At 47.3% G+C, this 14,000-nt stretch overlaps 1 protein-coding gene across 1 annotated transcript in view; it reads right to left on the reverse strand.

Annotated features, from left to right (window-relative positions):
- The window catches only part of RyR (Ryanodine receptor), a 374,701-nt gene that overhangs the window by 83,321 nt on the left and 277,380 nt on the right, over positions 1-14,000 (reverse strand). Inside the window, exon 64 of the mRNA XM_069314342.1 lies at positions 13,231-13,296. Within this exon, the coding sequence (XP_069170443.1) occupies positions 13,231-13,296 (66 nt within the window). The remainder of the gene's footprint in view (positions 1-13,230; positions 13,297-14,000) is intronic.

Below are 14,000 nucleotides of genomic sequence, written 5' to 3' on the forward strand. Positions count from 1 at the left end.
ATTGTGTACGTCAGTATAGTGATTCTTTGGGAAATTAACTATCGATATATATACATGTTAAACGAACCTTTAATAAATAATTATTTAGTTTCTTGTGGGAGAACTCGTTAGCAGGGGCCCTGTACTCTGGCTCTGGCTCTGTCCTCATGGACAAGGAGAACCAAGTATCTGAGACCCACTTTCATCTACCAGAAGACAGGACCAAAATCTGTCTCCCTCTACAAGACTGAGGAAATAAGTAAGTAATTATAAAAAAAATGCGTCAAGCCAGGTGGACTATGTAGCACCAACAAATGTGCGGGATATTCCAAAGGCGCTAATTATCACTAAGGATGCCAATACTAGAATATAAACACATAAGGCGAATGATATCAAAGGTATCTGATTCACCAAGCATTCTATCCAGGGACAAGTGACCGCGAGGGACGATCGGGAAGGAAGACACAAGCACGTCCTGGAAGTCAGGACATTCAACAAGAATATGCACGGCCATAAGTGGGAATAATGCAGTTTGGTCAATAAGGAGCAGGGTAGTGAGCCAATAAGTGCCCGCGAGGTAAACATGTATGGCCAATACGTAATCTTGCCAGATCCGTTTCCAACCACCGGTTACAGTGGTAGTAGGAAGGCCATGAGGACATACTACTCATAAGAGCATGCAGTTTTTACCAGTAACAGAAGACCAACGACCCTGCCAACGGGCAAGGGTGGAGGAATGAATAATTGGGTAGAAGTCGGAATAAGGAATGCCTTTACGGGAGATGGGACAAGTGCGGATAGCCTCCTTAGCGGCAGCATCCGCATGCTCATTTAAGGACACACCAATATGACTGGGACTCCAGCAAAATTCCACTGCCCTAAATCTACTGGAGATAAGAAACAGCCAATGTTGAATCTTGACTACCACAGGATGAACTGGAATAATGGACTCCAGAGCCATGAGGGCACTGCGAGAGTCAACTACAACAACAAAGGAAGCAGGGAACACGGCCCACAGGAGAGGTAAAGGTCAAAATACGACATAGGCAAGAGTGAGGGTGATGTAGAGACTGCCAAGGTAGCGAAGACAGTATCTATCACGGCGATCCTGAAGACAGGATGCCAATTTCAACATACAGGCTTAGGGTAGGAGTCGAACGAAAGGCACCAGAGGTTAGGTGTAACCAAGTATGTTGCAGGGTATCACGAAGGCCAAGAGTAGGAGAGGCCGACGAGTAATGAGGACAACCACAGTCGAGTATAGACAGCATGAGAGAGAGGAGCGTATGCCTATCTGTTCTACACGAAGTATGAGACAAGACGTTAAGGGCCTTATAGCATTCAATACAGAGGTAAATGATATAGGGCGACCAAGACAAACGAGTGTCAAAGATTAACACCAAAATCTTAGCAGGACCTTTGTACAAAAGAGGATTACCATGAAGTGACAAAAAGGGATGAAGAACGACCTGCTTCCACGTAAAAGTTATAGCACAAGTTTTAGTTGTAGATAATTTGATTGGTGGCCCAGGACGACATGGTATCAATCGCAAGTTGAAACCGCTGTTAGAGGAAAGGCGAGTCATCATCTCGACAGCAAATAGTAAGATCGTCAACATAGAGAGCTGAGAAAACGTCAGAGGGAAGGAAGGAATGAATACCATTGAGGGCTGAGGGTCATTAAGACCACAGAGAGAGCTGAGAAAATGTCAGAGGGAAGTGAGGAAAGAAGACCATTGAGGGCAACTAGAAAAGGAGTGGGGCTCAGAACACTGCCTTGGGGTGCACGTTCGTATTACTGAAAAGTAGGGGGACAAAGGGAATATCAGTACGAATCAAGAGAGCAGTAGAGTTATGGGCCCCAGCAAAAGCTGGAGGGGGGGGGGGGAGGAATAACCCACGAAAGTGACCAGGACGAGCACCAAGCATCGGCTCTTGTTTGTTTGTTTTTTCAAGTTGCAAATCAACTGGTTAGCATCTTCGTGATGAGAAGCGTTTTAGAATAATTAATGAATTAATTCCTGGACACACACACACACAAAGTTGTGAAAACTGTGTGATCAGAAGTTGGAGTTCGTGGAAGTTGGCATAAAATCCACGAATATTCCATTGAAGAAAAGACATTGTGAAAAACAGAGACAAGAAACAGAGTACAAGGGAGAAACAAAGGCAAAGAAGAATACAGTGTACTTAGTAAGATCAGAATAGGGATAAGTGAAATCGGAGTCACAACAGGTAACTCTTGCAAAGGCGATGGAGTCAAGGGAGCAGGAGGATGGACCAGAGGAAGACACAGTCTGGTGTGGGAGGAAGCATTAGAGAGGGGTGGTCAAGGGAATCAGGGGAAGGAAGGAGAAAAACAGGGGAGCGCTCTTCATCAGGGGGCAGCATCCGAGAGAGAATCAAGGACCAAAGGAACCTCAAGAGGGGACAGGTGACTCTGCCACTAAAATTGAATGGGATGCAGGGATAGAGTCGGAGTCAGAAGCTGAATAATAGAGCGAAGCATTCTTACCCGCCGGGAAGGAGGAAGGGCAAGAGCCAGGTGTACCAGCAATAATATACTGGTCAACTGCCTCTACAGTCTCAACAGGAGAAGGAGAACAGGAGCGGTCAACATGAAGATTTAAGAGGAGGATGGACAACGGCCTGAACAGACAGGTGGTGAGAAGGACCAAAAGACAGGGAAGAGGGCCGAGAAGGAGTGGGGCTAGAAAGGAAAGAGGGCACAGGGGACAACGAAGACTGGGAAGGAAGGAAGGAAACACCAGATGGAAAACCAGGAGGAAGGTCCTCTGGCTAAGAATGCAAAGGAGCAGGTGAGGTGGTGGTGGAGGTGTCCGGGCCCAAGGCCAGGAAATAGGTTGCGAAACTGAGGAAGTGGGAGAGGGCGAGGAGAAGCGGAACGCAACAAACAAGCATAAGACATACGATAAAAAGTAGGAAGATGGCGTACTTGGCATCTTGCCTGAGGAAAAGATAAATGGTCGCGAGGTTTAAAATTGAGGTTGGCTTCCTCAAATTTGTAGTGCACACATGCGCTGGAGAAGGTAGGGTGGGCGTCAATGCAACTGATGTAGTGAGCTTGGGAAGGAGGGCAGTGTCTTAGAATGACCCGAGTCTCCACACAAGGAGCATAGAGACACCTTACTTGTGCATGTAAAGGGACCATGTCCAAATCTCCAGCACCTATTGCAAAGGCATAGGGGAGGGGATGTACTCCTGAATGGAGTATCTGGCCCCAGCAAGAATTATGGAAGATGAAGGGATCTTCTATCAAAAGTGATCTTCATTACACAAAGAGGCTGACGACGATGACGACAACGAGGGGGTCGAGTGAATATATCAATCTAGAGGATAGAATGGCCTTGGGCCTCAAGGATATTTTTAATATCCTCACAGCAGTCTTTCAGGACCCTATCACCAGTTGCAACATAGTGCGGGAGAGTAACTGTACCAATGTTGGGATTTAACCGAGCATTTTTGGAGCTCTGAACAGGGGTCTCCCCAATACAGGACAATGGGGCCAAGCAGTCAGCTGCTTCCTGCGAAAGGGCAGCAATGACACGTGTAACAGTACGGGTGGGATTAAAAGTGACAAAGGTATCCACCGAATCAACTAGGTGTTTATGGATGAATAAATCATCAGGACATGTAGAATCAACATGACTGAGATCAAAATACTTAGTCCACTTAACAGGACCAAATAAAGCTTGGAAAGTATTAGAACCGGAAGGAATCGTGCGAGTGCGGTGGTGACGGCGCCGAGCACCCAGTAAGATGGGAGTAATAGGCGCAGTTGTTACATTACGAGATGAAGCCACTCCAGGTGATGAGGTGGTCACTGGGGGCTCAACCCTGCCAGGGAGGGGAGCAGAGAGTCAGTTGGGAGAATCAGAGAAGCAGCTTGGTCAGGGCCCAATGCAGTGGGCCTTCCATCACTGTCCAAATCGGGGGCCTGGTCACCCACCCCATGTGCCTGGGGTAAAAAGAAGTTGGTTCATTTTCCATGAAGCATCAATTCTAAAAGTCTGGGGCCTGGAACCAAGAGATACCACCTACCAGGACTGCCAGGGAGGCCGAGCGCTGGCCGGTGCAGGAATTGGTGCGTCGTCCCCAACGGTGCTCCCCCTTTTTAACAGGGGAGCCCTACTGCATCATACATTCTCCCACACTGGTGCAAGGACCCCATTCTACCTTTTGCCCCAGCTTGGGCACCCAATCACCCACCAAGGGCAAGGGCGGCCACTCCAGCAGGAGGTCCGTTGACTCGAACAAGATTCCTACGGGTGTGTACCTTAGCACATGCAACATCCAAAGAGGAGCAGGAGAGGGGACCAAGGCAACCCTCACTGGCCGTAGGGAGTCGTACGTGAGCCCCCCTCACCACGATAAGGTGACGCTTTGGAGGGGGCAAGACAGAGGAAGCTTGGCGTTCAGAGATCCACACAAAAGCAAGAAAACCTCCACCAGAACGTATAGGCCCAACAAACCACTCTCAGAAGGAATTGGAGGCCTCGAAGGTAACAATGAGGACGAGCGTTTCAACGATGTTAACATGAAAGGCTAGTTTCTAGCGGGGCCCTCTGGAGCACCCTGTTCCTGCCGTTTCCTGCTTCCCTGCGGGATTCACTTCGGGCGGCTCCCGAGTCAGGACTAGCGCCTCGGGTAACTTGTTCCAGCCACAACATGATTGATATGTTTATGATCGTTTGGAATGATACCTTCAGGTTCATTTCCTCCCCTTTTAGCTTGCTTTGTTGTGCTAATGCTGTCTGGTGGGGATTTTCTTTGCTCGCGGTAGATCTCTGGTCCCCATGATCGTGTCACCAGGAAGAGCGAGCCAGACTACGGTCCTTACTTGCGGTAGACTAGGGACTGAGGTCTGGTGCTGGTCACTAAGGGATGGCTTAACTACCGCTTAACACAAAGAACCAAGTGAAGGGCACACCTCAAAAGGTATTTGTCATTACATTCAACGCTTAAATTGTCAATAAAAAAACATTACATCATGACAACAGACATATTGTGAGAACAAAACAATACTATAACATTGAGCTACGCCAAAAGCAGTTTCACTCAATTAAAAAAATCATAAGCAAAAAATAATAAACTGCCATTTTGATGTGGTATAATGGAATATCAAAATATGTTGTATTATCAGATATACAATTGATACTATTGCCACACAATAAATAAAATCAATATACTATAAACAACAGAAAGCTGCTATAAACAATATTAATATTTCTGTCATCTACTCAAAACATACAATCTAATAAACATAATACTAATTATTTTCTTTCACATTCTCCCCCAAAATCATGCAAGCTTGGATGATGCAAAAAAATAAATAAAGTCTACAAAAAGTTTAGTAACTGTCATGCGGGAGATGAACACACAGCAGCAGGAGGAGGTGGTGGCGGTGTGAGGCAGTGTGAGGCGTCCCTGGGAGCCTCACCCTGCCTCACACTCGGCCCAGGCAACACCCTCATCACGCGAGGAAATAACGAACGCAAAGAGCGGTCCTTCCCTCACTCTTAACACTGCAACAATCGTATTTTTACTTGAAAACTGACAATTGTATCGTTGGTTTCCTAGCAGTGAAAGTTTCCTCAGAAGCTGTTGAGCGGCATGCTTGAGCTGCTGGCTTCTTTGCTTCATGATGCTCACCATGAAGCAATTGATTCATCATTTGCGTCTGATGAATCATCATCATAAACAAATGATGAAGGTGAGTCGTTACGTAAGCAGTAGGTGTTTGCTGAGCGGTTGATGAATGTTGTGCATGATTCGTGAGCAACACATACTTCATTGGCAGGTGATGGATGGTGTGTGTATACTGTACACTCATTGGTTGGTGCGCGTGTGTGCTGTACACTCATTGGTTGGTGCGTGTGTGTACTGTACACTCAGTGGTTGGTGCGTGTGTACTGTACACTTAGTGGTTGGTGCGTGTGTACTGTACACTCAGTGGTTGGTGCGTGTGTACTGTACACTCAGTGGTTGGTGCGTGTGTATACTGTACATTCAGTGGTTGGTGCGTGTGTGCTGTACACTCAGTGGTTGGTGCGCGTGTATACTGTACACTCAGTGGTTGGTGCGTGTGTACTGTACACTCAGTGGTTGGTGCGTGTGTACTGTACATTCAGTGGTTGGTGCGTGTGTACTGTACACTCAGTGGTTGGTGCGCGTGTATACTGTACACTCAGTGGTTGGTGCGTGTGTACTGTACACTCAGTGGTTGGTGCGTGTGTATACTGTACATTCAGTGGTTGGTGCGCGTGTATACTGTACACTCAGTGGTTGGTGCGTGTGTATACTGTACACTCAGTGGTTGGTGCGTGTATACTGTACACTCAGTGGTTGGTGCGCGTGTGTACTGTACACTCAGTGGTTGGTGTACGTGTATACTGTACACTCAGTGGTTGGTGTACGTGTATACTGTATACTCAGTGGTTGGTGCGTGTGTACTGTACACTCAGTGGTTGGTGTACGTGCATACTGTTCACTCAGTGGTTGGTGTACGTGTATACTGTACACTCAGTGGTTGGTGTACGTGTATACTGTTCACTCAGTGGTTGGTGTACGTGTATACTGTTCACTCAGTGGTTGGTGTACGTGTATACTGTTCACTCAGTGGTTGGTGTACGTGTATACTGTTCACTCAGTGGTTGGTGTACGTGTATACTGTTCACTCAGTGGTTGGTGTACGTGTATACTGTTTACTCAGGGGTTGGTGCGCATGTATACTGTTCACTCAGGGGTTGGTGTATGTGTATACTGTTCACTCAGGGGTTGGTGCGCATGTATACTGTTCACTCAGGGGTTGGTGTACGTGTATACTGTTCACTCAGGGGTTGGTGTACGTGTATACTGTACACTCAGTGGTTGGTGTACGTGTATACTGTTCACTCAGTGGTTGGTGTACGTGTATATTGTTCACTCAGGGGTTGGTGCGCATGTATACTGTACACTCAGGGGTTGGTGTACGTGTATACTGTTCACTCAGGGGTTGGTGTACGTGTATACTGTTCACTCAGGGGTTGGTGCACGTGTATACTGTACACTCATGGGTTGGTGTACGTGTATACTGTTCACTCAGTGGTTGGTGTACGTGTATACTGTTCACTCAGGGGTTGGTGTACGTGTATACTGTTCACTCAGTGGTTGGTGTACGTGTATACTGTTCACTCAGTGGTTGGTGTACGTGTATACTGTTCACTCAGTGGTTGGTGTACGTGTATACTGTTCACTCAGTGGTTGGTGTACGTGTATACTGTTCACTCAGTGGTTGGTGTACGTGTATACTGTTCACTCAGGGGTTGGTGTACGTGTATACTGTTCACTCAGTGGTTGGTGTACGTGTATACTGTTCACTCAGGGGTTGGTGCGCATGTATACTGTTCACTCAGGGGTTGGTGTACGTGTATACTGTTCACTCAGGGGTTGGTGCGCATGTATACTGTTCACTCAGGGGTTGGTGTACGTGTATACTGTTCACTCAGGGGTTGGTGTACGTGTATACTGTACACTCAGTGGTTGGTGTACGTGTATACTGTTCACTCAGTGGTTGGTGTACGTGTATACTGTTCACTCAGGGGTTGGTGCGCATGTATACTGTTCACTCAGGGGTTGGTGTACGTGTATACTGTTCACTCAGGGGTTGGTGTACGTGTATACTGTTCACTCAGGGGTTGGTGCACGTGTATACTGTACACTCAGGGGTTGGTGTACGTGTATACTGTTCACTCAGGGGTTGGTGCACGTGTATACTGTTCACTCAGGGGTTGGTGTACGTGTATACTGTTCACTCAGAGGTTGGTGCACGTGTATACTGTTCACTCAGGGGTTGGTGCACGTGTATACTGTACACTCATGGGTTGGTGTACGTGTATACTGTTCACTCAGTGGTTGGTGTACGTGTATACTGTTCACTCAGGGGTTGGTGTACGTGTATACTGTTCACTCAGGGGTTGGTGTACGTGTATACTGTTCACTCAGTGGTTGGTGTACGTGTATACTGTTCACTCAGTGGTTGGTGTACGTGTATACTGTTCACTCAGTGGTTGGTGTACGTGTATACTGTTCACTCAGTGGTTGGTGTACGTGTATACTGTTCACTCAGTGGTTGGTGTACGTGTATACTGTTCACTCAGGGGTTGGTGTACGTGTATACTGTTCACTCAGTGGTTGGTGTACGTGTATACTGTTCACTCAGGGGTTGGTGTACGTGTATACTGTTCACTCAGGGGTTGGTGCACGTGTATACTGTACACTCAGGGGTTGGTGTACTTGTATATTGTTCACTCAGGGGTTGGTGTACGTGTATACTGTTCACTCAGGGGTTGGTGCACGTGTATACTGTACACTCATGGGTTGGTGTACGTGTATACTGTTCACTCAGTGGTTGGTGTACGAGTATACTGTTCACTCAGGGGTTGGTGTACGTGTATACTGTTCACTCAGTGGTTGGTGTACGTGTATACTGTTCACTCAGTGGTTGGTGTACGTGTATACTGTTCACTCAGTGGTTGGTGTGCGTGTATACTGTTCACTCAGTGGTTGGTGTACGTGTATACTGTTCACTCAGTGGTTGGTGTTCGTGTATACTGTTCACTCAGGGGTTGGTGTACGTGTATACTGTTCACTCAGTGGTTGGTGTACGTGTATACTGTTCACTCAGGGGTTGGTGCACGTGTATACTGTACACTCAGGGGTTGGTGTACTTGTATACTGTACACTCAGGGGTTGGTGCACGTGTATACTGTACACTCAGGGGTTGGTGTACTTGTATACTGTTCACTCAGGGGTTGGTGTACGTGTATACTGTTCACTCAGGGGTTGGTGCACGTGTATACTGTTCACTCAGGGGTTGGTGCACGTGTATACTGTTCACTCAGGGGTTGGTGCACGTGTATACTGTACACTCATGGGTTGGTGTACGTGTATACTGTTCACTCAGTGGTTGGTGTACGTGTATACTGTACACTCAGGGGTTGGTGCACGTGTATACTGTACACTCAGGGGTTGGTGTACTTGTATACTGTTCACTCAGGGGTTGGTGTACGTGTATACTGTTCACTCAGGGGTTGGTGTACGTGTATACTGTTCACTCAGGGGTTGGTGCACGTGTATACTGTTCACTCAGGGGTTGGTGCACGTGTATACTGTACACTCATGGGTTGGTGTACGTGTATACTGTTCACTCTGGTTGGTGTACGTGTATACTGTTCACTCAGGGGTTGGTGTACGTGTATACTGTTCACTCAGGGGTTGGTGTACGTGTATACTGTTCACTCAGGGGTTGGTGCACGTGTATACTGTTCACTCAGGGGTTGGTGTACGTGTATACTGTTCACTCAGGGGTTGGTGTACGTGTGTACTGTACACTCAGGGGTTGGTGCGCATGTATACTGTTCACTCAGGGGTTGGTGTACGTGTATACTGTTCACTCAGGGGTTGGTGCGCATGTATACTGTTCACTCAGGGGTTGGTGTACGTGTATACTGTTCACTCAGGGGTTGGTGTACGTGTATACTGTACACTCAGGGGTTGGTGCGCATGTATACTGTTCACTCAGGGGTTGGTGTACGTGTATACTGTTCACTCAGGGGTTGGTGCACGTGTATACTGTTCACTCAGGGGTTGGTGTACGTGTGTACTGTACACTCAGGGGTTGGTGCGCGTGTATACTGTTCACTCAGGGGCTGGTGTACGTGTATACTGTTCACTAAGGGGTTGATGTGTATACTTTATGACCAATATATGGATAGTGTGCATGGTTCCTAAATATTTAGGTTGACAGAATTCACGTTTCGTTAGCAATGGTGTGCAATGTTTTCTGAGTAGTTGTTAGATGATGTACATGTTTCCTGAGCAGCTCATGGACACTCTTCTCACACAATACATCTCACAAACAATTCTAAACATACTTACTGGTATTGATATATGGGGCTCAACCACAACAAACTACCTCAAGCCAATTATCACCCGACTTATATCAGCAGTTAAGCCTACACTCAATTCTGTCTTCAAACACCATAGAGCTCTGTTCAAATTCTTAACTATGCTGACCACACAAATACTTAATACGTTTTCTAATGAGCTTGACACTTATAAATCTATATATAATACCCCGATACTACTACCGATTTAAAAGTTGTCTAGATGGATGTAGCAGAATCAATGAATGTCACACAAGAAGTGCAATATGGAGCGCCCTTCCTGATGCTGTAAAGACTTGCTGTAAAGACTTGCTCAACTAGCACTAGTACGCCTGCACTACACACCTTCCTTACGTATCCGCACAAGAAAAATTAAATTAAAATTCCAAGTGTGTCCTTGTCTTGAAACACGAAAAAGCGTTGAGTTGTCATCTAATTTTTCCTATGGGTATATTTATGCACAAATAACCACGTGTTTTGTGATTATTCTTGAACTACATTCCTTATGCAAAGAACATTATCGTTTAGTAGTTGTTATGTATGGTTCATGAGTGTGTTGCAGTTGGTGTGTTTGATGCAGTTGGTGTGTTTGTTGCAGTTGGTGTGTTTGTTGCAGTTGGTGTGTTTGTTGCAGTTGGTGAGTGTGTTGCAGTTGGTGGGCACGTTGGTGAGTGTGTTGCAGTTGGTGGGCACGATGGTGAGTGTGTTGCAGTTGGTAGGCACGTTGGTGAGTGTGTTGCAGTTGGTGGGCACGTTGGTGAGTGTGTTGCAGTTGGTAGGCACGATGGTGAGTGTGTTGCAGTTGGTGTGCACGATGGTGAGTGTGTTGCAGTTGGTGGGCACGATGGTGAGTGTGTTGCAGTTGGTGGGCACGTTGGTGAGTGTGTTACAGTTGGTGGGCACGATGGTGAGTGTGTTGCAGTTGGTGGGCACGATGGTGAGTGTGTTGCAGTTGGTGGGCACGTTGGTGAGTGTGTTGCAGTTGGTGGGCACGATGGTGAGTGTGTTGCAGTTGGTAGGCACGTTGGTGAGTGTGTTGCAGTTGGTGGGCACGTTGGTGAGTGTGTTGCAGTTGGTGGGCACGATGGTGAGTGTGTTGCAGTTGGTAGGCACGTTGGTGAGTGTGTTGCAGTTGGTGGGCACGTTGGTGAGTGTGTTGCAGTTGGTGGGCACGTTGGTGAGTGTGTTGCAGTTGGTGGGCACGATGGTGAGTGTGTTGCAGTTGGTAGGCACGTTGGTGAGTGTGTTGCAGTTGGTGTGCACGATGGTGAGTGTGTTGCAGTTGGTGGGCACGATGGTGAGTGTGTTGCAGTTGGTGGGCACGTTGGTGAGTGTGTTGCAGTTGGTGGGCACGTTGGTGAGTGTGTTGCAGTTGGTGGGCACGTTGGTGAGTGTGTTGCAGTTGGTGGGCACGTTGGTGAGTGTGTTGCAGTTGGTGGGCACGTTGGTGAGTGTGTTGCAGTTGGTGGGCACGTTGGTGAGTGTGTTACAGTTGGTGGGCACGTTGGTGAGTGTGTTGCAGTTGGTGGGCACGATGGTGAGTGTGTTGCAGTTGGTGGGCACGTTGGTGAGTGTGTTGCAGTTGGTGGGCACGTTGGTGAGTGTGTTGCAGTTGGTGGGCACGTTGGTGAGTGTGCTGCAGTTGGTGGGCACGTTGGTGAGTGTGTTACAGTTGGTGGGCACGATGGTGAGTGTGTTGCAGTTGGTGGGCACGTTGGTGAGTGTGTTGCAGTTGGTGGGCACGTTGGTGAGTGTGTTACAGTTGGTGGGCACGATGGTGAGTGTGTTGCAGTTGGTGGGCACGTTGGTGAGTGTGTTGCAGTTGGTGGGCACGTTGGTGAGTGTGTTACAGTTGGTGGGCACGATGGTGAGTGTGTTGCAGTTGGTGGGCACGTTGGTGAGTGTGTTGCAGTTGGTGGGCACGATGGTGAGTGTGTTGCAGTTGGTGTACATGTATACTGTTCACTCAGGGGTTGGTGCACGTGTATACTGTTCACTCAGGGGTTGGTGCACGTGTATACTGTTCACTCAGGGGTTGGTGCACGTGTATACTGTTCACTCAGGGGTTGGTGCGCGTGTATACTGTTCACTCATGGGTTGGTGTACGTGTATACTGTTCACTCATGGGTTGGTGCACGTGTATACTGTTCACTCAGTGGTTGGTGCACGTGTATACTGTTCACTCATGGGTTGGTGCACGTGTATACTGTTCACTCAGGGGTTGGTGCATGTGTATACTGTTCACTCAAAGGTTGGTGCGCATGTATACTGTTCACTCAGGGGTTGGTGCACGTGTATACTGTTCACTCAGGGGTTGGTGCACGTGTATACTGTTCACTCAGTGGTTGGTGCACGTGTATCTGTTCACTCATGGGTTGGTGCACGTGTATACTGTTCACTCAGGGGTTGGTGCATGTGTATACTGTTCACTCAAGGGTTGGTGCGCATGTATACTGTTCACTCAGGGGTTGGTGCACGTGTATACTGTTCACTCAGGGGTTGGTGCACGTGTATACTGTTCACTCAGTGGTTGGTGCACGTGTATCTGTTCACTCATGGGTTGGTGCACGTGTATACTGTTCACTCAGGGGTTGGTGCATGTGTATACTGTTCACTCAAGGGTTGGTGCGCATGTATACTGTTCACTCAGGGGTTGGTGCACGTGTATACTGTTCACTCAGGGGTTGGTGCACGTGTATATTGTTCACTCAGTGGTTGGTGCACGTGTATCTGTTCACTCATGGGTTGGTGCACGTGTATACTGTTCACTCAGGGGTTGGTGCATGTGTATACTGTTCACTCAAGGGTTGGTGCGCATGTATACTGTTCACTCAGGGGTTGGTGCACGTGTATACTGTTCACTCGGGTTGGTGCGCGTGTATACTGTTCACTCAGTGGTTGGTGCACGTGTATCTGTTCACTCATGGGTTGGTGCACGTGTATACTGTTCACTCAGAGGTTGGTGCATGTGTATACTGTTCACTCAAGGGTTGGTGCGCATGTATACTGTTCACTCAGGGGTTGGTGCGCATGTATTCTGTTCACTGAGGGGTTGGTGAGAGTGTAGTAGTTGGTGTGCATATTTGATGAGAATTTAATGGTTGGTATGCATGTTTGATGACTATTTAGTGGATGGTGTACATATTTGATGAGCAGCTGGTGAGTGGTTGCATGCATTAGAAAATGTATCATTTTCTCTATACTATAGAAAGTATTTGTGGGGACGAGTGTGGTTGAGAACAAGAGCGCGCGGGGCGGGAGGCCAGGCAAGAGTCGTGTGGGCCACTGGCCACTTTATACAAACCTGGAAGGTGGTTGAACTGGTAAGGTCCCTTAGTTTAAGGAACATATCGAAGTACCTCAGTATCAGCTAGAATTGTAAAAAGTGAAAAACGAAAGTGTGAATTTAAGAGTTATATGATTGTCGAGATGTGGAAAAAATGTAAACATTACAGAGATAATTGATAATTGTGGGTGTAAAAATTCCTCCGTTATCTGCCACCAGCCGCGAGACATCTGTACAAATGGTCCCATGTATATTAATATCTTATCTCGTTGTGTTGAACATTAGCCAACGACTCAAAGAATTTAATAATGTAGCTGGCAATTAATCACATTATTAATGAACCTCATAATTATATATTTATATCACTGACCATGGTTAGTAGTCAACTAGGCTCTTGAGTTTATACATTAAATAATTAATCAGTCCTGTAAGTAAGCACTGATTGACAAACTTGTCCAGCTCTTTCAGGAATATCTGGAACCAGGTTTTTATAACTGAATGCACGTCGCATTCTAGTACAGATGGACCCGTGGTTACTATTAGAAGAAGCGAACTTCTCTGGCGCTGCAGAACACCATACTTCTCTGGTGCTGTAGTATGGTGAACACCATACTTCTCTGGTGCTGTAGTATGGTGAACACCATACTTCTCTGGTGCTGTAGTATGGTGAACACCATACTTCTCTGGTGCTGTAGTATGCAGTTCTCAATACTTCTCTGGTTCAAGGCGACACGATGCAGTCACCGTGCGCGTAGGTCGGGTACAAGCAGAATGGGTGAAGGGTTAGG

The sequence above is a fragment of the Procambarus clarkii genome, chromosome 78 (assembly GCF_040958095.1).
Source record: "Procambarus clarkii isolate CNS0578487 chromosome 78, FALCON_Pclarkii_2.0, whole genome shotgun sequence".
Taxonomy (NCBI): domain Eukaryota; kingdom Metazoa; phylum Arthropoda; class Malacostraca; order Decapoda; family Cambaridae; genus Procambarus; species Procambarus clarkii.